Source organism: Plectrocnemia conspersa, unplaced genomic scaffold, assembly GCF_051122295.1.
Source record: "Plectrocnemia conspersa isolate PC_06_02 unplaced genomic scaffold, ASM5112229v1 ptg000005l, whole genome shotgun sequence".
Classification (NCBI taxonomy): domain Eukaryota; kingdom Metazoa; phylum Arthropoda; class Insecta; order Trichoptera; family Polycentropodidae; genus Plectrocnemia; species Plectrocnemia conspersa.
This window is the reverse complement of record NW_028277169.1, coordinates 15,553,079-15,579,935: the sequence shown is the minus strand read 5'-3', so window position 1 is coordinate 15,579,935 and position 26,857 is coordinate 15,553,079. Positions and strand designations below refer to the sequence as shown.

The window sequence follows — 26,857 nt, the reverse complement described above, 5'->3', positions numbered from 1 at the left end:
TACTCAAGTCAGCCATGGCTCGAAGCCGTTGATATCTCAGGTGCTCAGTAGAGGAAGGGAGTTTATCGATAAACCTCTCAAAAACGTGAGACTAGCCATTTTTTAATAATGCCAACACTTTCTATATTTCTTCAAAAAATCTTAAGCACGCTTTTTTTCAAAAATCAATTGATTACGTGAAACATTGTTATCTCATTTTCAAACTGTCGCCTTACATAACAATAAACTACTGCAATGGTTTGGTAAGAGCACTACATCATTATTTAGAACAGTAGTAAAAAATACAACATATATAATACATTTAAATTAAATAAAGTCAATGAAATGTTATTATTTCATACATCAAATTATTATTAAAAATTCAGGTATGTAATGGGTTTCTTATTACTAAATATATAGAATTATATGTATAATATAATAAATAATAAAGAAGCATGATGAATAATATCTAAATATATTATGTTTATAAATAAAGCGTTTCAAGTTACATTATAAAAGGAAATATATTGGGAATAAGACTTTATTGTCTCCTTCAAAGACAAAAATCCAAAACCTTTTAACGTTACCAATGTAATAATTATGTCACAACTGTATATCAATATATGTAGTATTATAAATATCTTAAAATTTTATATATTGCTGTTAAAAAATACAAAAGTGCCGCTGTTGAAAGCTTTTTATTTTCATATAATGTCTGATTTTATATATTATTAAATATGATAATTATAATAATCTGCTCATACATATGTTTCTGCATAGTAATGATAATAAAAAATCCTAAGAATGCAACAGTTTTTAACACATCAATATTAAACCAAAATTTTTAAAAGTCTTGTAGCGACTCATATATATAACACACGCGCATCTGAAGTCCTGTGAATGATGCCTGCATACTTAAAATCCCCTCCAACGTACGGGGTGGGGATACGGCTTACTCGCACGACAGTATATAAAGGGACACAAAACTGGACTAGTCACACTCGACTCCACTACGCCTCGACGCTACTTCGTTATAAGTACTTCGAAGTGACTACGTATGAGCTGTAGGTAGTTTGGACCAAGAAATGCAATGAAATGAGACAACAGTGAAAAATATTTAAAGAAGTTATGGTAGTTAAAAAAAAATAAACATAAATTGCTTGGCTTAATACAATCAGAATTCCGATAAGTGTATGGGACATAAACTGTCCCATAATTGCAAAAAAGAGAGAGATTGACAAAGAAAATAAATAACTTTTTATAGGAAATGTACAAAGTTGATTTAAAGAGTGTGTTACAAGCACGAATTATTGGTAAAGATATTACTTTTTCGGGATTCTAACCCTTTGGGGTGCGACTTCGCAGCCAGTAAGATTCAAGTGGAAACTAATGAGAATGATATTAGAATATATTACATATTGCGGCAGACTATGACAGGCGATATCGTTATTCTCCGAGCGGTGGTGGAGAAGCTGGCACAGGGATGCTGTCCGTGGAAGATCCTTAAAGTTCTGGTTGCTGTGGCATCGACATTATTGCGGAGGTTGATCCCTCTTTGCTGCGGTGCTTGTATAGTGGAGTCCCGCTCGTATGTTTCCGCGGGCGCGCGGGCATCTGCTAGGTACTTCGAGTGTCTGCCGGTGTCTAACTGGTCCTCATTAGAGGCCAGCCTTATGTATTTAGCTGCAAAACTTGCTGACCAATCACAATCATGCAGCGATCGTTCAAACAATCGTTGCACTCGCTTTTTAGAACAATGAAATATGTATACGCCTTTAGAAAGTGACATTTGCTTGATGGACATCTCCGAGGTCGAATTGTACAACGGAATGTTGTAACCTTACGCTGCTTTTTGTTTTTCGGTGATATATTTTTTCCCGTGACCGTTTCGTAACATATAAATATTCATTCAATGCACCGGAGAATCTTTGCGTATTATTTATAGGAAACCCTTTAATCGTAACTAGGGTCTTTGTGTGATCGCACTATTATCTAGTTTATCCATAATAAAGAATGATTATTTTTAGGCACAGATCTTAACGCGACTTTCAAGAATAGGATCCCTCACGCCTTTAAAATAATATTAAAAAAAGTGCTCATGAATTTATATCTTCCATAAAGAGGTTATTAATCCATATATTGCCTTTATGAAGATTTTCATTATTGGTGTTACAGTGATTAAAGTTTTGAATTAAAGCCGTTAAGTGTTAAGCAACTATGTTTTTAATGAATTTTCGCCTTACGTCGAAAGCAATTAAAAAATCTTCAAAAAGTGGAGACATTTAAAAATGATTTAACAAATAAAAAACATTGCTATATCGTGAATCGTTAATGGTTTATGCAAACCAAAAACAATAATTAGATTATATGTTAATTTTTTATTCAGTTTTGCCAGAGAGTTACTGAATTGTATCAAAACGTATTATATATTTAAAGCAAAAATTGTTTAATAAACAAACAAACTTATATTTTACGAAAATTGTTTTTTTTAATTTGAACCAAGCCTACAACATCTACATAAGTCTATGTATTTATTATACATATAATAAATATTATAAATACATGAATCAATATCTTGTTATTCTAAATTAACCCTTAACGTGTAGTTGTTACTTAAACTTAATTAATCATTTTTTGTTTACGAAAACATGTTTTGTTAAATCATTAAAACAAACTCGCACACTAATTGGCCGAAGATGTTACACGAGCCCAATATTGAGACCCGCTGCTATACTTTGATTTATTTGCGTTAATTTACAACACAAACAGAAAGTGCTTCTTTGTGCTTCGCTTAACTACTAAGTTTCAAAATCGAAACTTGTCGAACAACTGTAATTATTTCTTTGTGCCTCGGTGTAATAATTATTAATTAAATATTTTTATGACAATGTGACAAGTCGTTATAATGACTATAAAAAAACGATAAGAACATGGAATTATTGTTTGACGAAGATTTCCGCTCAACCAAGTCGCAGCCCACACGTGGCGAAAAGTAAAATTGAAATACCACGGGTTAATTCGAGATGAGGTTATTTTCCATCTCTGAAAATATAAGAACGGCGAATTTTCGGGAAAAGAAAATATGGCGTATTAAAAGGGTGGGTACACATACTTTACATTACATACACAGTATTAAAATTGTGTACAAATACCCGATTTTCTTTTTCAAAGAATTGTTAAAAGAAAATATTTCAATATTATAAAACTTTTTAATATAATAATTTTATATTGATAACCTAATGGTAGATCAGTCATATTGCTTTTTGGTATAACATAAGTAAATAAAATAAAAGACTGTGGCGACAGGTAACAATAAATTATTAATATTCCCGTTCGGTATATAAATAGACGGGACAGAAGCTCCACAGAGACAGTCGCCCGATTACATTACGAGACTCGACTACTGGCTCCGCTCACGCCCTCGCCGCTTCCGCCGACTACTTGCCGCAGCCCCGACCATGTGCCGCCATCGTCAGCCACCGTCGCCGCTGACAGTCGCCGCCGCCGACCACGCGGCCCAGGAAGCACCCGGCGCCGTCACGCACCCGTAGGGCTACGCCACTGCGACACCGAGCTCCATCACGACGACCCCCAAACTGGTGACAACTCGACGTGAGCACGAACTCCAGCACCAGACGACACAACCCCCACACTGGTGACAACCCGACGTGAACACGCAACATTCTGATCATGACCAGCTCCGTCAACAACAACATCGACCCCCAAATTGGTGACCTACCGACGTGAATTTGGATAACAATTTTGCGTTCTGATGTCTCAGACGGAAGACTAACGCAAAAATTCTGGACGGGGCTGGTACGAGCACGGACGCCGACCACGCTATCCACCTGCCGCAGACATGACCATCGCCTTCTTCGCCATCCTCCTGCCGCAGCCACGACCATCGCCTTCTTCGCTGACCACGCTATCCTCCTGCCGCAGCCACGACCATCGCCTTCTTCACCGATCACGCTATCCACCTGCCGCAGCCATAATCATCGCCTTCTTCACCGACCACGCCATCCTCCTGCCGCAGCCACAACCATCGCCTTCTTCGCCAACCACACTGCATCGCAACTGCAGAGCTTCCTGTAGACGCGGCCCTGGAATTAGAAATCAGTTCCTCGGCCGACCGGACATCCGGGTGCTACACAGCTCCGCAGTCACATGGAGACTCTTCTCCATCGCCACAACAACACATCTTCGCCGACCACGCTATCCTCCTGCCGCTGCCACGACCATCGCCTTCTTTGCCACAACAACACATATCGTAATTTTATCCAAATTACTCCAGGGGGAGTACTGTGGCGACAGGTAACAATAAATTATTAATATTCCCGTTCGGTATATAAATAGACGGGACAGAAGCTCCACAGAGACAGTCGCCCGATTACATTACGAGACTCGACTACTGGCTCCGCTCACGCCCTCGCCGCTTCCGCCGACTACTTGCCGCAGCCCCGACCATGTGCCGCCATCGTCAGCCACCGTCGCCGCTGACAGTCGCCGCCGCCGACCACGCGGCCCAGGAAGCACCCGGCGCCGTCACGCACCCGTAGGGCTACGCCACTGCGACACCGAGCTCCATCACGACGACCCCCAAACTGGTGACAACTCGACGTGAGTACGAACTCCAGCACCAGACGACACAACCCCCACACTGGTGACAACCCGACGTGAACACGCAACATTCTGATCATGACCAGCTCCGTCAACAACAACATCGACCCCCAAATTGGTGACCTACCGACGTGAATTTGGATAACAATTTTGCGTTCTGATGTCTCAGACGGAAGACTAACGCAAAAATTCTGGACGGGGCTGGTACGAGCACGGACGCCGACCACGCTATCCACCTGCCGCAGACATGACCATCGCCTTCTTCGCCATCCTCCTGCCGCAGCCACGACCATCGCCTTCTTCGCTGACCACGCTATCCTCCTGCCGCAGCCACGACCATCGCCTTCTTCACCGATCACGCTATCCACCTGCCGCAGCCATAATCATCGCCTTCTTCACCGACCACGCCATCCTCCTGCCGCAGCCACAACCATCGCCTTCTTCGCCAACCACACTGCATCGCAACTGCAGAGCTTCCTGTAGACGCGGCCCTGGAATTAGAAATCAGTTCCTCGGCCGACCGGACATCCGGGTGCTACACAGCTCCGCAGTCACATGGAGACTCTTCTCCATCGCCACAACAACACATCTTCGCCGACCACGCTATCCTCCTGCCGCTGCCACGACCATCGCCTTCTTTGCCACAACAACACATATCGTAATTTTATCCAAATTACTCCAGGGGGAGTACTGTGGCGACAGGTAACAATAAATTATTAATATTCCCGTTCGGTATATAAATAGACGGGACAGAAGCTCCACAGAGACAGTCGCCCGATTACATTACGAGACTCGACTACTGGCTCCGCTCACACCCTCGCCGCTTCCGCCGACTACTTGCCGCAGCCCCAACCATGTGCCGCCATCGTCAGCCACCGTCGCCGCTGACAGTCGCCGCCGCCGACCACGCGGCCCAGGAAGCACCCGGCGCCGTCACGCACCCGTAGGGCTACGCCACTGCGACACCGAGCTCCATCACGACGACCCCCAAACTGGTGACAACTCGACGTGAGCACGAGCTCCAGCACCAGACGACACAACCCCCACAAGACACTAAAATTATAGTTTCTAAAAAAAAAATTCACAAAATAATTTGATAATTTATAATAAATATTCTAGTGCTAAAAATAATTTCAAGTTAAAATTAATTAGAACAAATGAGCCATTGATTATACCATTACATCATTTACATTATTCGTAAAAAGAAAAAAATATAATGTGTAATAGAGGCAGAAATTATCCAAACAAAGAACATTAAATGTTATTACGTATTTGGGATCGTAAAATAATAGTATGAAAAACCCCGTAATTAGAGCTTCATGATCAGTAACTAGCAGAAGTATAGTTACATGTTATCCGTTGCGTGCGCCACTGCCGTTACTAGTACTAGTGCCCTACGAGTCCAACCCTTATGGGCGAGCACCCAGATTTTGACGGGCGGGACCCAAACCCCCGTAGTGCTAAATATTTTATTGGAGTTGCATTAGTATTTCTCCCGAGCGCACGGGGAGAAATACTAATGCAACTCCAATAAAATATTTAGCACTATGGGGGTTTGGGTCCCGCCTGTCAAAATCTGGGTGCCCGCCCATAAGGGTTGGACTCGTTGGCTGGCCTGCATTGCTTTGCATTGCGTATCATCCTTGTCACAACACTACCGCCCTAATCTTCGAGGGGTGTATATGTTGCCTCAGTCGCAGTCTTAGCTCTCGGTTCCCCTCAAGGCCGAGCGGTTTCGCCCTGCTTGCGTCACCTGCCTACCTCAGACGGCCAGCCCGAGAGATCACTTCCCCTCAAGGATTTGGATTTTAACTCCAAGAGTGGTCTTTCGCTCTCCCACACTATAAACAGCGAACTCTAGCGTGTGGTCGACTGGCGCCGGAGATCAGTAACTAGCAGTAAAACAGACTGGAATCAACAGTCAACCAGCGGAGTTACACTTCAAGTCAAATTCCGATCAGTTGGTGAACACAGTAATTTTCCACCGGCCAACTACATGTTAACTTCATGATATTCTGACGCTGAAAATTAACGTCCTAACCACTAGTCTCCAAACAAAAAAGCATACTCTACTTCATCGCGGAATGTTAAATATGACTGTGTTTAACTATATATTTTTTATTCATTCAATCCTATAATTAACATGATCATAAGCGTCTTATCAAGCAGTCAACCATCATTTAATTTGCACAAGTAAACCATGCGGTAGAAATATTTTTTTAATATTTAATATTGCCCTTGCACAACGATATATCTAGACTTTTATTTTTTGAGTCTATTGACTATATTAGATGTTTGTAATGTAGACTTTAAATCGAGTTATGCTGGCTCTTAATGGCGAAAATCTTGTTGTACAAATTGACAAAAATTATTCATTTAATATGTGAACGGTAACGCGTCTTATGGATCATTACACATTCAAAAAATTCAGCTTGAGTAACAGAATTAAATTATAAAATCACGTCAGTATCAAGACATCAACATACAATATTTTAATTTAATCTCTAACTCACCGAAGGAAAATAAGTAAAGCACTATAAATAAATGCCATTTGTGCTCAAAGCGCAAAAAAGTGTATACTCTGTATTAAATTTTAAAAAGTCGAGAAATCAGCAGAGAAAAATCAAATTCAATTAGCAACACCTTCGCGAGGGTATATACGCAAAGTAGAATCTTTTTCTCGGAAGAAGAGGGGAAAAAGCAGAGTTAACTATAATACACAAAGAGTGGAGCGCCTCCGGGAGAAAATTGACTTCTTAATTTAATAGACTCGACGATGGAGTGAAAAAATGAAACGCAAGATGAAGAATATAAACGTGTGTGGGCTCTTTGTGAATTTATCGCCGTGCAAACGTCTTAAAATCTCTGGCTTATTATTTCTCGGCGGAGACATAATTTCCCGAGTTGGTATGTGCAAAAAACTTTTACGATAGCAAGCAGCGTGAAATTATGTTCAAATTAAATCATATTGAATTTCTTAACTATAGTACATGTGTATTCTTTGTCATCAATGATACAATGTACTTTATTCTCAACCACTTTTCCTTCCAACCAACCATTATCTATCCTAGAAGCTACACACTTATTGAAGATATATGATATATTCCAGGGATATGCAATTTTTTAAAACTGCATTATATTTGATATTTTTTTAAATGTGAGTAATAAACTCAAGACTTCTAATTATCGGAAGCATTCCAACAAAATATCACCCTACAAAAGCATAGTTTTATTTTATACATAACGTTGTGTGGGGAGTTTAACCACCTGTACAATTCGTTATCATTTAGAAGTCATTCTAACAAACATTTCAAAAAAACTAAAATAAAAGTCTTGAAACTAAGGCCACACAGAATTTTTCATAGTAATTAAAGAAAGATCTCATTACAAAATAATTCTATTAATAATTGGAAATGTTACACGGACCACCTACTAGCACATCCATCTCGAGACGTTAATCATCCAAAAGTATCACCAAAACTTACTTTTTTTGGAAAAGAAGCGTGCTAGCTAAATAATACATTCTACCCTGCGCATAATAATATTGTTACCAGCATTATACTAGATGTGACAGTCGCAGCAGCAAAGTGGAATCAGAAATCTGCATCGACACTAGAGATATAAGCGAATCGTCCAAATAGCATCACGAAAGTACATAATGACGAATCCCAGCTGCTCCATAGACATCACAGCCGACAATAATATAACTCGACACTCCAGCGAGAACTCTCCGACTTTCAAGGCTCACAATTTTAACTCAACCGCTTGATAGCGGCATCGTCATTTCTCTATATATGTGGTAATTTATATATGTTAATGAAATACACTGTGACCAGCTTTTCTGGCGTCTATTTTGGCTGCAAAGTAATATATCCTCGGTCACAAAACCCGATAGTGTTGGACCTCGACGTAATTCAAATACCGCAAGTATTGACATTCCAACGTGATACAAAACCCAAAAATTATAACAAAACATCTACAATATAATAATTAAAAAACACCCATTACTACATACTACAGAAAAAATCTTTTAAACATACGTTAACCCTTTCGATATAATGTACAGTAATAAACAACAGCTGAACCATTACAGTAACATTGCCACACCAAGCAGAAAATGTAAAGAATATCGTCGTCATTGAAACGCGTCTGAATCATTTATACGTACGGAGACATAATTATTTAGGTTACAGAGTCATTATAGCTGATCGCTCCCAAGAGAAATCGTTGTCAATATTAATAATATAAAACACAGGGAAATGTAGAAAACGCTCGCTGAAGATGCAAATTTGTTCCAAGGACATATTAGGGCAAAATAAACACATCATTTAAGCAGTGCTCTCGACATCATCGCTCTACTTGGTGATGCTTGCATTTTATCGGTTATTCAGTAAGCCTAAATATATTTTGTACAGCAAAAACTATATTTAAAACAATTTCGCAAAGGTCTCCAAATCCTGAAATTGTTTTCAACTGCATTTTTTCGCAAATATTTCAAGAAAATTTTGGATATATTATAAATAGTAATCTTTAAATCCTGTACAATTTGTGTAATGACTTATAGATACGTGATGCATGTAGCCTTGTCTGCGTCTCCAGTCCAAAATCCAGTCATCTCCGAAGATTAGCTTAAATAGGCTTGACGTGAATTGAATAGCGGATTTTTCTTCGGTCTTCTAAGTCTTCTTCGATGTTTGGCGGAGCTCTACTTGATCCGAGTTTGAATGCACTCTCATGTGGTAGAAGTTCTTAATGAAAGTTTTTAACGGAAGTTTATTCCGAATGGAAATATCTGATGTACGTTATATATGCGCTTATATAAGGACAAAATAGCGTAGTCTGTAACGTCACAGACAAATAACTCTAAAGTTGCGGGTTCGAGCCCCGACAGCGGCATTTTTTTATTCATAAAAACATTACGCTTTTATTATAAAAAATAATTGCACTTTATTTTAAATAGTTTCCAATATAAATTTGATACTTTACACTTGAATACATACACTATAAATGTAATACCAGTCTATCTATATATTCTATTTCTATTTTTATAGTGCAAGTTTTAAATTTACAGTGCAAAGTAACAACTTTATAATGGAAACTATTGAAATTAAAGTTCAATTATATATTTCCCTATATGTTTAAATTTGTTTAATTTTAACATAATAATAATGGTGACGACTGCAGACAGGAACGGAGTGATGTCAAGATATATCGCTCTATTTGAGCTCTGACCGACGTGGTCTGTCATTAATTTTTGTTCTATATTTTTAAGAACGCCTCGTTGGTTTTCTTCTTAAAATATAGTAAACATTAATAAAATTTAAACAGTAGCATTGTTAAACAAACTTAAATCTCAGCATAAATTACACAAGCATTGTGACAATATTTTAAAGAAAGGACAATATTTGACAGAATTCTCGCATTCATAAATTTCACCTATTTTTCGCTTACGTGTGCGTTACGTAACAGGCGACCTGGCGCCAATATTACCAGACCAAACCTGTGGATTGTAAAAGAAGGCATGTAGTGCAACATATACCCAGACTTTCACGATTCTATAGGTGGAACAAATATATTATTATTTAACTATAAGCGTATTATGTATTTTAGAACATTACCTGAAAATATTCAACCCATGAAAAAATACTTAATCTAAAATTATTCATACTTTTTACGGGTTTATAAAAAATGATACTGACACCTTCGAGGGTTGACATTTTCAATTTTATAAATAACTTTTTGATCAAAGCGGTCCAGAAACATGAGCTTTTAACGTTTTCCACTTTTAATAATGGGATGCGAAAAAAGAAAATCTGCGCTCGAATTTTTCGTAGAAGCGTGTTAATAAATAGAAAAGTTGATTTTTCAATTCGAATATCCAGTTGAAAGCTGTCAGTGCATTGTTTTCAACTCGAAATTAAAAACTACTAATTTGTACCTTGCAACATATCCATAGAATATACATATATACTATGTACGTAGATATATTCAACGGATATAAACAATTGTATTTGTATTACACATTGTCCAATCTCATATTAAAATACGTGGAATACAAAAGTTTAATTACTTTTTGTTATAAGTGCGTCTGATGGAATATGTATTGGGAATAGATGTCAATATATGTGCAGTTGAAACAAAAAATAATAATAAATGTTCATTGATTTCAAGTTATCGAATGACAATTGAAATGTCCATTTCCACCCCGAAGTATCGCATTGGCTATAGGTTTAATGAAGAAAGATCGAAGCACCATCTCCCAAATATATATATAAGATGATGCAATTCGAGTATCCTATATTGGCAAGCACTGTAAATCAGACGGCTGTCAATAATCACGCGTGTTCAAAATGTAAAATGTTAGTTTGCAACAACACATTTACAAAATGGATCGCTTAACCAGCAATCAATGCGTTAAAATTGTTCTACAGAAATAACAATCCTGCACGAACTGTGTATCTAAATTTACGGGAAACTTATGATCAATTTTATCGTCCTACTGAGCGAACAATTCGGAACATAGTGAAAAAATTTGAAGATACTGCAAATGTTGGAGATAGGGTAAGGCCTGTGCATCATCGTGGCGCCCGTTTGCACATTTAGACTGGCATATGACTAAAACCAAGTGTAGCTGTATGCGTGCGAATACCGACCGAAAGCCGAGTGTAGTGTATTTTTCTAGCATTCACTCGTACCTTTCTAGCGCGTCTTGGAGGCGCCTCGCTGCCGCTCGCGCCGACTTTTACTGTCAAACCAAACAACCTAACCTTTTTTTAATGATATTAAAATAAAATAAAATTTAGAATAAATTAATACAATATCATTAAAAAAAGGTTAGGTTGCTTGGTTTGACAGTAAAAGTCGGCGCGAGCGGCAGCGAGGTACCTCCAAGACGCGCTAGAAAGAGACGAGTGAATGCTAGAAAGAGACACTACACTCGGCTTTCGGTCGGTATTCGCACTCATACAGCAACACTTGGTTTTAGTCATATGCCAGTCTAAATGTGCCGCCCGTTCTGTCAAGAATATTGCTGCTGTAAGTATAAGTATGGCTGAAAAAAATTATTCGTAAATAAATTCATTAATAAAAAAATCCGATAAAAATAAGTTTGTTATAGAAGGTGACATGGCAAATCCTTTCGACCCCTACACACAAGCAACATAAAAGATATCCTTAAGCCACACGAGAGTTCAATATAACTCCAACCAAACAGAGCTACGCCAACTATTGACCTAGACTTCTAAGACCGAGGAAGCAAACCACTTTTTGGCAAACCCAACTAGGAAGAGCAAAATCTAATAATTCAACAATATCTTCAAAGACTCCTCGTAGGCTGAGACGCAGGCAAGTCTACGAGAATAACACGTATCTATAATATTACACAAGTTGTGCGTGATTTGAAAATTGTTTCGAAAATAATAATAATTTATAATATCAACATCCTTGTATTACATACAAATAAAAGCGCGGCCGCAAGGTACGCAAGTTAAACAGCAAAATAATCGTACAGTGAGATATGTCGTCATGAAATTTGCACAGCTTTTCAAGAATTTCTACAAAATCTAAAACTATTTTCAGTTCACATATGGCATGACCAAAATTTAATCTACTGATATCAAATCATCTTACCTTCATGGTTAATAAAAGTTAACTGCTTTGCAGACTTCAAGTCATCCATGCGGGTAGATATCTCACGAACAGGCGATTTTTATGTATGAATCAAATGAATAGCTTATAAAAATATTATTTTATCTAATAATTTATTGAAAATAAAAGGTACAAGTTGGCATTTTCATGACGCTTAGACATACATACGCACCCCTCCTCGCCTCTTTGTATTGTCCAAAGATGTGAAAATCGCTTGGGGCGAAATCTAGCGAGTGCGGCAGGTGTTTAAGACATTCAAAATGCAGATCAAAGTTCCATCATCTGAAAAGGCAGACAGAACACCTATATTTAGAAATCCACAGCGTTTAAATTTGATTGCAGATTTAAAATGATTCTTAAAGACATCTGCGTATATCGCACTGAAAGCAGCATTTCTCTCTGTGCTTGTAATTCTCTGATTTAGAGATACGGCGCCTTTACTAGTTTGCTCTGTTGAACTGTCATAGTGGAACCAGATGGTCGAAAAGATTCTGCTACAGAACTCGCACCGTTTCAGGAACTTTATAGTCCATTACTACATTTGATAGAATGAGACATGTATCACAATACTGAGCTTTCATTCGTCGACGAATTTCAATAGGTTTCACTTCTTCGCTACATTTTAGTGTGATTATCTCGAAAAATGCATCCGTTGAGTTGGCCCTTAATATTCACAATGCCTAATATGTAGGTACATATATATAAAAGAAATAAGAATAAATTTATTTTAGTGTTAAAGATAAAATACCTACAATTCTTTTTCAGCGTTTTAAAAAACGCTACTAAAACTCTAGTGACCTGAATTATAAAATCATAACTAACATCTAACTCATAAAAGTTAACCACCTGTTTTACGGGTCATGGCCATTATAGTAATTAACCCTCTAAAACTCGTCTAGACAATATAAATATTCAAAGCGTTCTGTAACGGAACAATATTATTGAAATTGTATTAAATTTAAGTTATAAAAATTTACCATAGGATATAAAAATAAAACACAATGTCAGAAAAACTAATACATATATTTTTTTATTTGTTTACAAAGTGTTACAAAATTCATCTTAACAATAACATTACACACCCTGAAGTATCATATATAAGACAGTAGATAATATTTGATTACATAATATAAAAAAGCAATATAGTTTAAAGATTGAAAAAATAAATGCAACCCAAATCTAAATATTTTTTGCGTTATATAATACATAACGCAATACATTATTTATAATGAAATTCCCATTGTATAGCAAAATAGAGCTATACTACACCTAAATAATAATCCACATATGAGTATGTGTAAATAACATTCAAATATGTAAATTATCAAATTAATCCTAGAAATACGGACAATATATAAAGCCATCATCACTTTTTAAGATTCACAACAAATTTGGCAAAGACAACAATCACAATTTGCAAATTCGTTATAATTATCTAATTTGGCAATTATCATAATCACAACTAGTTTTTTCTTTATATAATAAATACACATATGGAATGTGAAACCAATTCATAACCAAATTTACACTTCATTCTTCTACTAAAGATGAATATCATCCAAATATAAATTTTCAAAGATTTTTTAAATCACCAATGCAAACATTTTACAAATTTAAAGAAAATATGAATGGTTGCTCGTTAAAATAATACATATTATATAACTAATGCAAAATAGCTTTAATAATCACAAAAGTAAATGGGTAGAATGTTTTTAATACATTCAGTCTTCGTGTTAGGAATATTTCAAAACATGTTAAGATTAAACAAAAGTAAATAATAAATAATAATAAGAGATCAATGATTCAGGAAAAACATCAATTAAATAAATTGATACATTTAAGTGAGCAAACTTCTTCAAATTTAATATACTCTTCACTTTGTAATTCAGTTATGGGAAGACAATGTGACAAACTATTTTTTTTTATAAAAGATCATAGCAATTTTAAAATTAATAAACATTAAACAATCTCGCTCCAGTCATACTTGAATTGACATTGTTTGACTTATGTTTATTTTTTTAAACAAAATTTATCCAATACAACCCTGCACGTGTGATATTGTATTGAAAACATAGTAAATATACGAGATTATTCACAACTAGAGAATCGGATTACAACTAATGTAGACTTTTTGGCATACCTTTTACGTATTATAGATATTGTATAAATGAAAAATTAATAGGCAATATGGTGGTATAAGATTTACGTATATAAATATAGTTTAAACAATATTCGTTATTAAAAATATATTTTTTACTTACATTGTTAACCACCCTTAAATAATATGAACGTTGCTAAATTAGAATACTCTTTTTGTCAGTCTCTAATGATTGGTTTCAATCAAAAAATTTCATTGTACTGCGCCAGACCGTTGAATGCAAAATAAAATCTCGAATATAATCTATAATAAATTTCATCACCTTTTACGAGTTGTGAAAACAAACGTTTGTACTATTCAGGTACTTTTCTTTTACGTATATTCAAAGGCATGGGTACGATACAAGCGCCGGCTCGGCCAATGTTCAGGTGCGCCAAAGGATGCCATTCTCTTGTCTTAGTGTCATACTGCTCGACGTCTTTCAAATATTCGTTTCCATCATATCCACCTGGGAAATAAAATTAATAATATTTCTTACATTTCTTAAGGCAAAACTGCTTAAAGAAAATGTGAATCAACAAAAAAGATAACAAATAGGACACAACAAAAATGAGCCTTCAACTGGAAAATCAAAATACCGAGAAGTAAAGACTAAATATTTCCAATTTTCCGCATTTCAACCAAATTATTCCTTTTTTTGACCTCGACAGCACATATCAAATAATGAGGGAGAGACAGAACCCCAAACAAAGTGAATTTTTACATCAGAGTAAAGGTACTTTTTACTTCTCGTTTACATATTTTTTTTACAATTACTGTAACCAAAATTACTTAGCTGCAATATTTATATTATTTACTTACGATCGTCGAAACTCGCATCAAACAATTAGCATCGTCGAAAGCGACTACAAAGGTCGCCTACAAAATACTACTTGGATGAAATTCTTTTACTTCATTAAGGGGGTTATATAGGTGGGGTTTTAACAGTATTTAAATTGATCAAAATAAGTCTTTTTTCACATTCATCCAAGTCACACAGAAGAAACGTACAAGGCTCAACTCCGAGAGCACCACTCGACTCGACTCCCAACTCACACTCTAGATTAAGCACTCAGCACCCGACTCATGAAAAACCAGAGCAAAAAAACTTTTACCACTGCAAGAACTCTATTAGTCTACATTGAGCCCACCCGCTTGCTACAACCCCATTTGGATCAACTTGGAGTCTTTCTCATTCGACATACATTTATGCAATAAAACTGTATATCAGTGGTCATCACACTATCCTCGTTTTATCCAAAACACATATACGTTTTACTCACACAATTGCATTGTAGGAGTTGACAACCAGTTACTGTGATATTACATTTATATTATTTTGTGCGAAATAGACCAAAATATTTAGTTTTATAGCCGGATGTGACACAGACGATATTCCTTGAAATGAGCATTGCCGCTTCAACAAGAACAAGCGAGACAACGAAAATTCTTACGCGCATGTATCGCTTCTTTCTTGCATACATCTGTATACATAGACAACGCATTTACAAAATGAATGCAGTACGAATTTTTGACGTATCAGTAAACTGTTTTTGGACTCGGTACTCACAATTTTTCAGTGACTTTTTAAAAATTGAAAATGAACTACCAATCTTCTTCTACATCATTAGAAAGTGAATGTATTGTTGGAACGAAACCAAAGAAAACTGACTTCCAACTTATCGGTGATTTTATTTTGAATTTTCATTTTTTATTTTTTAAATTTAAATTTATATCTATTATATGTATATTATTTGTATCACTATATAACAAAAATGTTTTATTAATTTTTTAAATGTTTTTAATTGCATTTTTTAAATAATATATCGTACGTGTAAAAGTTTACGATCTCTTCTAAGCTCTCCAAACTATGATAATAACCTTTATTGCAGCGCAGGTAGAAACAAAAATAACACACAATCGTATTTTCGTACAACGTATACGACTTTATTCTTGCGACTGGACTCTAGTACGCGCGAATGTATGTGTGTACAAATTGGATACTGTGACGTTCACTGCTGTATATCAAATAGATTTCCCAGTGTCTAACTAGCTGAATAAATCACACAGCTTGGCAAAAGATTCAAATTTTATGCATTGTAACTTTTTCAATAAAATCAAATATTGCTCTTTTATCCTGTAAATTGGCAGCACTGCTACATATAATTTGAAGAGTAGCCGACAGGTTGCAGTACAAATCAGGCATGCAACATAAAGCCACAGTAACTTACAAATCGACTAGGTAAAAGCTTTTGTGTAACTGAACATGAAAACTTGATTAAATATGATAATCCTAAATATAAACATTCATAGTTAGACCCCAGCCAACCACCCATATTGATGGTAAATCGAACATTCATATTCAAATCCAACTCAAAATTATATCGATTGGTCATGAAATATTTTAAACAGCAATTATACGCTTATTGAATAATCTAAAAATATTGATGAAAAATATGGAAGAAGAAATCTGAAGTCTCTTCTTCGAGTCATAATTAACTTTAACTTAAAAACATTTATAATTTGGATATATTATATAATATAATATATAAGAGCTAGATTAAGTGTAAGATATGTGGAATAACGAGACATGACGCCGGAAAGGGGAAGATCTGGATATTAAAATTAAAATATTACTTACCAACAGCTACCAGCTTATCACCCAAAATACAGATTCCAATCCCGTCTCTTCCGCGAGATAAATTAGCGATCAAGGTCCAAGCGTTTTCAATCGGATCATAACGTTCCATGCATGAGAACATTGTAGTAACACCGTTTTTAGCAGGAGCATCATGACCACCGAGAGCATACAAATAACCACCAAGAACAGCAACCTGAAAAGGCAAGAACCATAAGCATAATAAACTTTAACAAATTTCATGAAGACTCGTGAATTAAAAAATATTTTTCTTACACCAACTCCGCCTCTTTTTTTAATCATCGACGGACACTGCTTCCATTTGTTGGTGTGTGGGCAATAAGCTTCCACTGTACGCAAGCAAGCGCTTCCATCGCGACCACCGACTGCATATAGCTTTCCTTGCAATACGCCAACACCACACGTGCTGCGCTGGGAAGACATCGGCGCTACGTAAGACCATGATCTTGATACTGGGTCCCATCTAAAATTAATAAATTAATGTTATTTACACTCATTATAAAAATCGATTGATTTAATAAGAATTATAACCGTTCAACAGTGTTTATATAAGTCCATCCATCGTGTCCACCGACAGCATATACCGGAGCATTCGGACCATCTCCCATAACGGCCACACCTAAACCGTGTCGTTGAGTTTGCAGCGGTGGAAGAGTTACTGATGCGAATGTTTTCAAATCTATGCAATCCACCTGAAATGTATATAAAATAAGTATTAACACTTGACCAACAGGTCGTTTTTACGCTGCATGATGTGCAAAAATGGGCAATATTACGAGAACTTTATGCAACACAGAGATATAACAAAAAAATATGATAACTTTAGAATTAAAAATCAAAAATTTATTAAGTATTCTGAATTGTAAAGTATAAAAATATTTTTACAAAGAAACCAAATATCTTGTCAGCGGCAGCAATAAAAATAATTATGATTTGAAATATTTTTTTTCTTAAAGACTAAACTTTGATTCATAGATAGCAGCACAAAACGATTTAGTTGTTGCAAGTAGATACTACCAAACCTGTCGTTAAACATCAGAAGTCGTAAAAGGTAGTCACTACCCGTCCCGTGTTTTACCAGCAGCAGACAAAGCGGGTAGATCGAATTTTTGTGTTAAAATTTATTTGTATTTACTTACAATATTTAAGGTTCTCAATCCATCTCGACCTCCAATCAATATCAACTTGTCTTTAATGATAACCACTCCAAATTGTGATCTACGCACACCCATCTTCATATATTGAGACCATGAATTTGTACAAGGATCGTACATTTCGATGCTAGTCGTACCCTGTTAAATAAAAATTACAATTGTAAAAATGCATAATATTGTTTATATGGTCAGTCTGCAAGGTATCGTGGCAGAATTCCATCAGATAAAATTACTTTAACATCATCTTGATAATATGTGTGTAAACTGTTTTTCAAAATTAGATACAATTAAAAGTAAACAATTCTCAAGATGTTTTGATAATCTTGTTAATAGTGCGTATCATGAAATAGTTTTTTGTAGATGATAGTATTTGCTAATGACAAAAGTAAAAGTTTGCATATTAGTTGGACAAAAGTTTACATTTGAATCAACCACTTGGTATTATAGATAAAAATCAGTCAAATTATGAACCTAATGCATTATCCCGAGCAGTGGCACAGCCAACCTTCCAACAGAAACCTTCAAACCTTCAACCTTCAAACAGCCGAAAAATGACTGCAATTGCAGACATGTCCGCGAAAGTGTTAAAAAATTATAAAAATATTACAATTGCCAACTTTACTTTATACATCATTATTATCGCATATTTTAAATTTTTTTTTTACTGATTTTGTCCGGAAATAATTAGTAAAATAAATAACCAAATTACCTTATTTGCATCCATTCCCCCCACAGCTAACATTTTACAAATGGTCGATTTGCGTGGATTGGTCCTTTCTGATGAGAGTTGCTGCCTCCGTTCTGGTAACAAGTGCCATTTCAATGCTTCCATGATGAGTGGTTGACATTCGACAACTGAACAACAAGACACTTCGACTTGATCGAACAAAAACTACATCCAAATAATAATGAAATATTAATAAAATGTATAACACAAATTTAAATAAATGATAACTTGGGATAATGACTTACCGGAGGCGATAGTAGCGGCAGCTTCACTGATTCCAATAACCCTCGCAAGCTTTTCTCTCGATTAGGTCTGTCATACATTACCCAAGTCATAACACTTTCAAAGACGCTTTCCTCAGAAGACACATTGAGATCGTCCGATTTAAGCAACAAGCCCAACTGCTCGGCGTCCAACCGGAGAAACTCTTGATTTTTATACACTTCCATGTAGTTCTGCTTAGTGAACTCCGAAGCTTGTATTTGTAGAGCGGTACAAGACTGCTGTTCGGCGAACATGGCGATTCCTAAGCAGTTCGAAGGGTGTAGCTGTTTTTGAAGGAAATTACAACATGCGCTCACGACGGCAGTCAATTGGAGGAGACAAGCAGCCGACAGAATGTTTTCAACGGTGTCTTCGCGTAAATCTAAAAATGTAAACAAATTATTATAAACTTTGATTAACATATAAGTGACGAATACATCGTTAGAGGAGTCTAGTGGAATAAGCATGCAAAGTATAGATATAATTCAAGACATCAATGCAGAAACATACAAATTGATATTTTTATCGAAAATGATCAATTTTATTATATTTACTTTGTCAGTAAAAAATATGCAGATGTATTATTCTCTATGAGCTATAGTCCATCCTCATCATCGTTGTGTTGGAAATAAGGGTGCATGTACGTATGCATGCACACATATACAGTTTTCTAGGAATTTGTTTACACCGTTATGAGAGCGTTACCAATACTAAATCAGGGCTGGCTAGAGAGTAGGGTGACCATACGTTGGAAATTGAATTAAAAATTATAATGTGTTATATTTGTATTATAAATTATTGTCATATTGTGTAATTTTGTAATCAATAACACAATTCTTGTAATATTCTATTGGTATTTTTATTGAATATTATATTTAACAGATATTCAACCTGGAGTGATTCCAATACTACTATCATGTTAAATATGTATATAAATAAACAAAGAAAGTGATATTTTACATTTAAATAATTACTAATTCAGTAAATAAAAATGTATCACACATGTAGTAAAACCATCCATTTATATCAATTTTATGAACTAATTACCTATGGATCCTGTGTAGCAATACGGTATCAAAGCCTCCAAAGCGTCCACGTCGATATTTTCCAGTGTGATCTCGCTCTGCTGAGATTCCCTCAGTGAACCAGTGAACATGGCTGAAAAATATTCACTAGCTGCCGACAGCACGAGCCTGTGTGCTGGAAACCTACAAACATAATTACATAATTTAATTATTAAATGGATACAGCTCAAGACATTACAGTTTTATTATTGAAAATAAGATAATAGACAAGATTAAATTAGTAAGAAGACTCAATACTTTCTATTGATAATAAGCATTTAGAAATTTTACTTCCTTCTCTAGAATTATGTATTCTATGTTATTCTACCCTATGTTGCTTAGTAATGATTTTAATGTGCTAATATAAACAAAATTTAGGGGGTTCCTATTAAAATCTTGTTGGTGTTTACAAAAATCAACTGCATTTAACAAAGATTTAAAAGTTACGAACTAGAAATAATAAAATAATATTATAGATTTTACCAAATTAAGATTAGAATTACAAAAATGTTAATTTGATATGGAACAATAAAATAAAAAGTCAATATAATTTTAGAACAGAATATCGATTCAACCCAAAACCGTGGTTTAACGATGATGTTAAAAATGCTTTAAAGAGAAGAGATGAATCATATAAAATATATAAAATAATAAAAACAAAACAAGTAGATTATAAAGTTATAAATAAAAAATGGGAAAAATACCAACAGTAGAAATATGGCTGTCAACGCATTAAGAGTAGCTAAAAAAACGATATGAAAAGTCGATAGATAAAATAAAAAATGACCCCAATAAGATATGGAGAACAATAAAAAAAAATATTAATCCTACTCGTAGAAATGATAATAAATATGAATATTGATGGAAATATATATAAAGATCCTCATATAATAGCAGAAAAAATTAATACAATGAGAGATTGTGAATTCAAAATATCTCAGTTTAATAATTTAGTATTACACAATACAATAATTAAACATTGAATGTAAAATTTAGTGAATTCACAACATAATTTGTAAATTAAAAAAAGGAACCAGTATTGATGAATTGGATGTAAATATGTATAAATAAAGAAACATGGGAAATACTAGGAACTAAATTACATTATTTAGTAAATAAAGCACTCTCTGAAAGAGAAATACCCGATAATTTGAAGATTGCTACTATTATAGCTACACCTAAAATAATAAAAAATAATAAAATGGTCGAGAAAATGAGACTGATAAACATGTTGCCTTGTATGGAAACGGTTATGGAAGAAATAGTAATCAAACAATAAAAGGATTTCATTATTTCTCAAAAGATTCTATGTGAACAACAATCAGGATTCAGAGAAAAATATTCGGAATTACAGACTGCACTACAAGTAGTGATAAATAATTGGTTGGTAGAGTTTGAAAATGGTTTGATAATTATTTAAACATATTTTATGGTGTACCACAAGGGTCTAAATTGGGACCATTGTTATTTATATTGTATATTTATAATATAATTGATAATGTAAAACAGTTTGCGAATTACATTTGAATTTATTGCACAGTATATTGCGTAATAATGTTAAAGAAGTTTTAGATAAGTTAAATAACGAATTAATAAATTAATTTCATTCTGATGCTCCGTCATAAGTATATTTATATTCTAAGCCAGGCTGTACAATATACACGACGACAAGCCTGTCCCCAAAGTGTAATGTAGTGTAATGTAATACTATTTCCTAGTTTTTGACTCCGACGAGACGTAATTTCAGCCTGGTTACATAAGATTTATTGCACAAACATATTGAACCGACTACATAACTTATTTATTAGTTATGCATATGATATGATATGGTTAAATTGTCGATTCAGCGAGTCATTTATTATGCTGTTGCAATGACTGGTGGCAAGACTCTTCCTTCGGGCGTTGGCGTACCTCATTCTTGTTCATTCGTAACGTATTGCTTCTAATTGGAGACATAATGGGCTTATATTTAACAACTTGTAAATCTATTTTTATTTAAAAATTGCTGTATTTTGTAATTTTTGCAACATCGATTTTTATAATTATATATTACATATACCTGCGCCCCCCGACGAGCAAAGTGACATCGCATAGCTGACCGGCTTGAAGATGCGAGTGCATCCGCGCCAGACTGCGGCCCGCATGCTGGGCGCTGAGGAACACTTCTTCGGAGGCGAAGTCGCGTTCCGGTTCGTTGGTGCTCGGCGAAACGAAACCGGCGGAAGTGCCAGAAGTGGCCGAGGAGTTGACGCTGGAGCTTGCGTCGGCCTCCGCGGAGCTGCTGGAAGCCGTCGAGGCCAGAGAAAGGCGACTCGCCTCGCGACAGACGCCGCCTTCCATATTGACAACTCGTGCGACTTCCCCGCCCGCACACAATGGACGTTTGACACAAAGCAAAATATTGCACTAAAAGTGTTGCCATACGGGATAATATCGAACATTTGCTTACAATTTATTTATATATTGCTGCGACAAATTTAATTGATTTAACAAACCAAAACAAGCGATAAATATTTGGATAAACACTAAAACCGGCAAGTTTAAATTTAATAAAAATATTACATAATTTAGCTTAAAATAAAAATAATTTGTTCAAATCGCAAGTGCAAATTGTACCAAATACACAAAGAATATCATCACACTGTTACAAAGTTCACTTATGACTGTCGTTATTCCACTACGAATCACACTTTCACAAATTTCCCCTGTTTGTTAACTAGCGAGATGCCTTCCTATGGGACTACAAAGTCGTGGTGAACTGCATAGCGCAGCCTCGTCTTTAGCTCTCTAAAAAATATTGTTATGTTGTGGACATAATTGTAATGCCTGCACTACACTCTCTCGAAGTTGGTCAAGGTTGGCCAAGGACGGAGAATATAGTGGGTTACTAAAATCTCTCGGAAGTTTTCCGAGGTTAACCAAGAACGGGTAGTGAAGTTGGGGTAATTCAGTCGCCTTAGCCAGCTTCGAGCGCTTCCGAACCTTGTCGGCATTTGTTCCGAGTCAAGCGCGAGCGGTGAGATACTTCCCCTTTCGCTCTCTCGCATGTTAAGTGACGAGAGTGAGAGAGATAATGGCATGCTGGTTCGCATACTGAGATAGAACGAGTAACTCGATTCAATTTCATTTTTATTTCATTCATTATGATGGGCGGTACAATGTGGTCACAGGACAAACGATCTGTTTTTAAGAACTACTTCAGTCGGAGCCATGTATTTGGGACCCAAATAATAGAGGGCACAAAAACAAAAAAGGTCCATGATGCCTGGGTGCAAATCCAATTAACAAATAAAATTTCGGTGGAGGAATTAAAGAAAAAGAAAGATTCCCTTTTTGCCACTTACAGGATCTATAATTGAAAAATATTATCGTCGCTAAAATCTGGATCATTTGGTTTTGATTTTTTTGTGCTCAAAACACGCACATAGTTATACCGTCTTTTTCCGAAAATAAGACATCTTCCGAAAATAAGCCATTGCGTGATTTTCATGAGTTTTTGGAATATAAGGTCTCCCCCGAAAATAAGCCCTAGTTAAAATAAGGTGAACGCCAACATGTGGCGATTTATATTTTCTCATTTGTAACAACATTTGATTGAGTTGCGTCATTTGCCGCCGCCTACTGGCTGAGGACGTGCGCGTGCAATTTTTTATAAAGCGAATAATTTTTAACACCAGATAAAATGAGTGGAGCGTTTCAGGAATTTATGTCTTTGAAAGTGAAAAGGCCTGAAGAACCCAAGTAGTTATAAGAAAGTGGGTCGATTTTATGCTGTCACCTGTGTTTAGGAGTCACCAAAGAGGTTTACTAATTTGAGATTCAGCCAGTACTCACCGCGCTAAAGAGATGAAAAACTTCCTTGCTGAGAGAGGAATTGATCAAATTATGATTCGAGAGATTGTAGTGCAGGCATAAAAGTTTTACGAACCATTAGTCTACCAAAATCGTAGAATATCATTACCATGCGTAAAATTGTTCGTTTCAATATTTTTTAAGTAAAGATAATTAATTTTAAAATCCAAAAATTAAGAAATCAATAATTTAATTGCTACTTTTATCTAATCCAGGGGTAGCCAACCCGCGGCCCGCAAGCCGCATGCAGCCCCGCCTTGAACATTTTTCTGAGATTCCTCATACTTTTACATAATATATTTATTTTATAATGGCCAATACACTGAAGACAATTTTTCACTCCAAAAAAATATCTATAGTGTATGTAAATCTAATATGGGGATATATACTTTTATATGTGGCCCGCAGAGTTGTGATGCATTTCTGTGAGCATATTATAAAAGTTTAAAGATTAAAGCTACTGAGCTAAATTCTATGCCTTTTGCTGTGAATGTAAATTTAATATTAATAAAAAATTACAGATTTATAAATCTATATTGCATACAAATTTTCTTAGCAGACAACCTTTATTTAGGTTAGTCTCTTTAGAAAGATTAAGATTAATGTACATAAAACGAAAGATGCGATATAAAATAATAAATAAATAATAGCGATTATTTAATCTTTATTATCTATTACTTTAGATGTAATTACATATATAACAATGTAGTTTCTACAAAGAACAAAGCAAAATTCCCCTTCAAATGCTAACTTATGCCGGAGCTTGGATGATTTCCGTGTAACGCTTGATTTTACTGGCAGTACTCATATCTACGTAGCGATCCCCGATAGACACGACCATGCCTCCGAGGATGGTCGGGTCTACGACTGTCGTTAGCTTAATCACTTCGTTGGCCTTGAGGAATTTCTAGAAATAGCAAAATAAATTTATAATATTATACTCTGAAGACATAAGTCATATTATTGGATAAATAAAATACCTTTAATGCGCTTTCCAGGTTTTTACGTTGAGCTTCGTCGAGGGCCTTAGCCGTCTTGACTTCGCAGATTACTTCACCGCGGTGAGCAGACATGATAATCTTGAAAGAGTTGATAACATGATCTAACCTATTGAGACGGCCGTTTTCAGCCAATAATCCCAACAAGTTGCCAGTAGCCGGCGAATAAGCTTGCTAGAATAAATAATGAATATGCGTTAAATATTTGTTAAGTACAGGACAATAATTAACATCAGTAAAGCTGCAAACCTTGGTGGCTATTTGTTTAATGGCGTTGGTCTTCAAGCTTCGTTTGATCGTCGGGTTCGCGACGAACTCTTTGAATTTAAGGTCGGTCTTTAAGATGCCTTTGATAGTGTCGAGCTCTTTTTCCACGGCATCCAACTGCTTCATCTTAGTAGCGGCGGAGTAAAGAGCGGTAGCATATCGACCTTCGAGTCCAAAGAGTTGAATCGGCGGCTTGACCTTCTGGCTGGAGCTCGCTGAGGTGCTCAACGTTCGAATCTATAAAATCGATACAATTTTTTTAACATCAGTTTGCCAACTCATTTCATCGTAGATGGACAGTAAATAGACTGTAACACAATGTCACACCTAAAAACAGTATTATTCGTATAAATCCACGTTAAATCAGATGTTTATATCGGTATTTAAGAAAAACAAGGAGCCATCAGAAATTATTATATAATATAACCTAAAAATGTCAGATCATAAATCATTTGATATAGGACGTTCATCACAACAACGACATGCAAAATATAGGTTAATCGGCTTTTTACCAGTTGCGGGAAGCGTACGGAAGCCATGGTGGAGCACCCTGGGACGAGACAGTACACCAGAGTTGCCACTACGACCTTCTTGACAGTAGGGTTACCAATCTTAAATAAAAAACGTATTTATTAAAATATTGAATTTTTCTAAAGTTAGAAGATTTAAATGAACGGGCATTTGTCTAAAGATAACACTTAAATTTTTTATCGTTTGTTATCAGTATTTAAAAAAAAATATTATTTCATATTTTGATTTTACTCTTTATTTGTATAAATTTTAGTCACTTTTAAATAATAGTGACAAGTCGGAGAAAATATATTTCAGGCGCTTACATACAAGAAATCCGATTCGAAATATGTTACTAACTATAATGGCAACCCTCTCCCCTTTTGAGAATATCATTTCCAGTCCAACGGATTTCCTGTAGTGTAGAATTTTATGGTTTAAGACATTTAACAAGTTGATTGTTGTTGTGAAATAGTCCGGTTTTATCAATAATCTTTAGGTGCTTCGAACTGACGATTTTACAGGGTATGATAGCTAGCCCCACGCCAAACTTTCATACTTTTATTATTATAATATAACAGAAAATATTTTTTTAAATCTTAATAAAACGATCGGTCATATTTTTTGTGTGAATTAAACTATTTGCGTTTGCGGCTCTTAAAACGTCAACTCCAAATTCACATCCACTCAACCAGCCTTATGAGATGGAACCGCCGAAGGAAGCGGCATACTCTCCACCACTCTTAGTCTTTACTCTACGCAAATTCTTTACCGCGTGCTCACACGTGCTTTTTTCTCTTTCCATTCGTCTCCTGCTTGACGCACTCCGTCACCGTTTATTAGGTTGATCGAGCAGTTAAGCTTCAGCTTAATCGATAGTTGTCGTGTCCTCGCGGCACCCATCTTGCCGATATCTTTTTCATATAAAAATTTTCGTGCAAAATTGAAACCACTGAATTATGTGATATGCCTGTGGTCT

At 35.7% G+C, this 26,857-nt stretch overlaps 2 protein-coding genes across 2 annotated transcripts; both read right to left on the bottom strand.

Moving 5' to 3' along the window:
• Positions 1 to 13,250: 13,250 nt before the first annotated feature.
• On the bottom strand, positions 13,251 to 22,625 carry LOC148234940 (kelch-like protein 5). Its single transcript, XM_088185966.1, has 9 exons — positions 22,311 to 22,625; positions 20,235 to 20,395; positions 19,169 to 19,569; positions 18,906 to 19,088; positions 18,182 to 18,334; positions 17,574 to 17,734; positions 17,298 to 17,505; positions 17,025 to 17,217; positions 13,251 to 14,852 (listed from the first exon to the last, which is right to left on the bottom strand). Exons 1-9 carry the CDS (start codon positions 22,589 to 22,591, stop codon positions 14,698 to 14,700), a joined length of 1,896 nt encoding a protein of 631 aa, XP_088042092.1. The 5' UTR covers positions 22,592 to 22,625; the 3' UTR covers positions 13,251 to 14,697.
• A 2,125-nt stretch (positions 22,626 to 24,750) lies between these two features.
• ATPsynO (ATP synthase subunit O, mitochondrial) lies at positions 24,751 to 25,967 on the bottom strand. Its single transcript, XM_088186784.1, has 4 exons — positions 25,881 to 25,967; positions 25,351 to 25,605; positions 25,084 to 25,275; positions 24,751 to 25,010 (listed from the first exon to the last, which is right to left on the bottom strand). The coding sequence occupies exons 1-4, from the start codon at positions 25,905 to 25,907 to the stop codon at positions 24,855 to 24,857; spliced, it is 630 nt and encodes a 209-aa protein (XP_088042910.1). The 5' UTR covers positions 25,908 to 25,967; the 3' UTR covers positions 24,751 to 24,854.
• Between the last annotated feature and the right edge of the window lie 890 nt (positions 25,968 to 26,857).

Excerpts from the sequence above, each read along its gene's own strand:
- ATPsynO (XM_088186784.1), bottom strand. The coding sequence starts at position 25,907 with ATGGCTTCCGTACGCTTCCCGCAACTG. Across the intron at positions 25,606-25,880 it reads CCGTACGCTTCCCGCAACTG|ATTCGAACGTTGAGCACCTC; the intron begins GTAAAAAGCCGA and ends TCGATTTTATAG. Across the intron at positions 25,011-25,083 it reads ACCTGGAAAGCGCATTAAAG|AAATTCCTCAAGGCCAACGA; the intron begins GTATTTTATTTA and ends TGCTATTTCTAG.
- LOC148234940 (XM_088185966.1), bottom strand. The coding sequence starts at position 22,591 with ATGGAAGGCGGCGTCTGTCGCGAGGCGAGTCGCCTTTCTCTGGCCTCG. Across the intron at positions 19,570-20,234 it reads TTGCTACACAGGATCCATAG|ATTTACGCGAAGACACCGTT; the intron begins GTAATTAGTTCA and ends TTACATTTTTAG. Across the intron at positions 19,089-19,168 it reads TGCCGCTACTATCGCCTCCG|TTTTTGTTCGATCAAGTCGA; the intron begins GTAAGTCATTAT and ends ATTTGGATGTAG.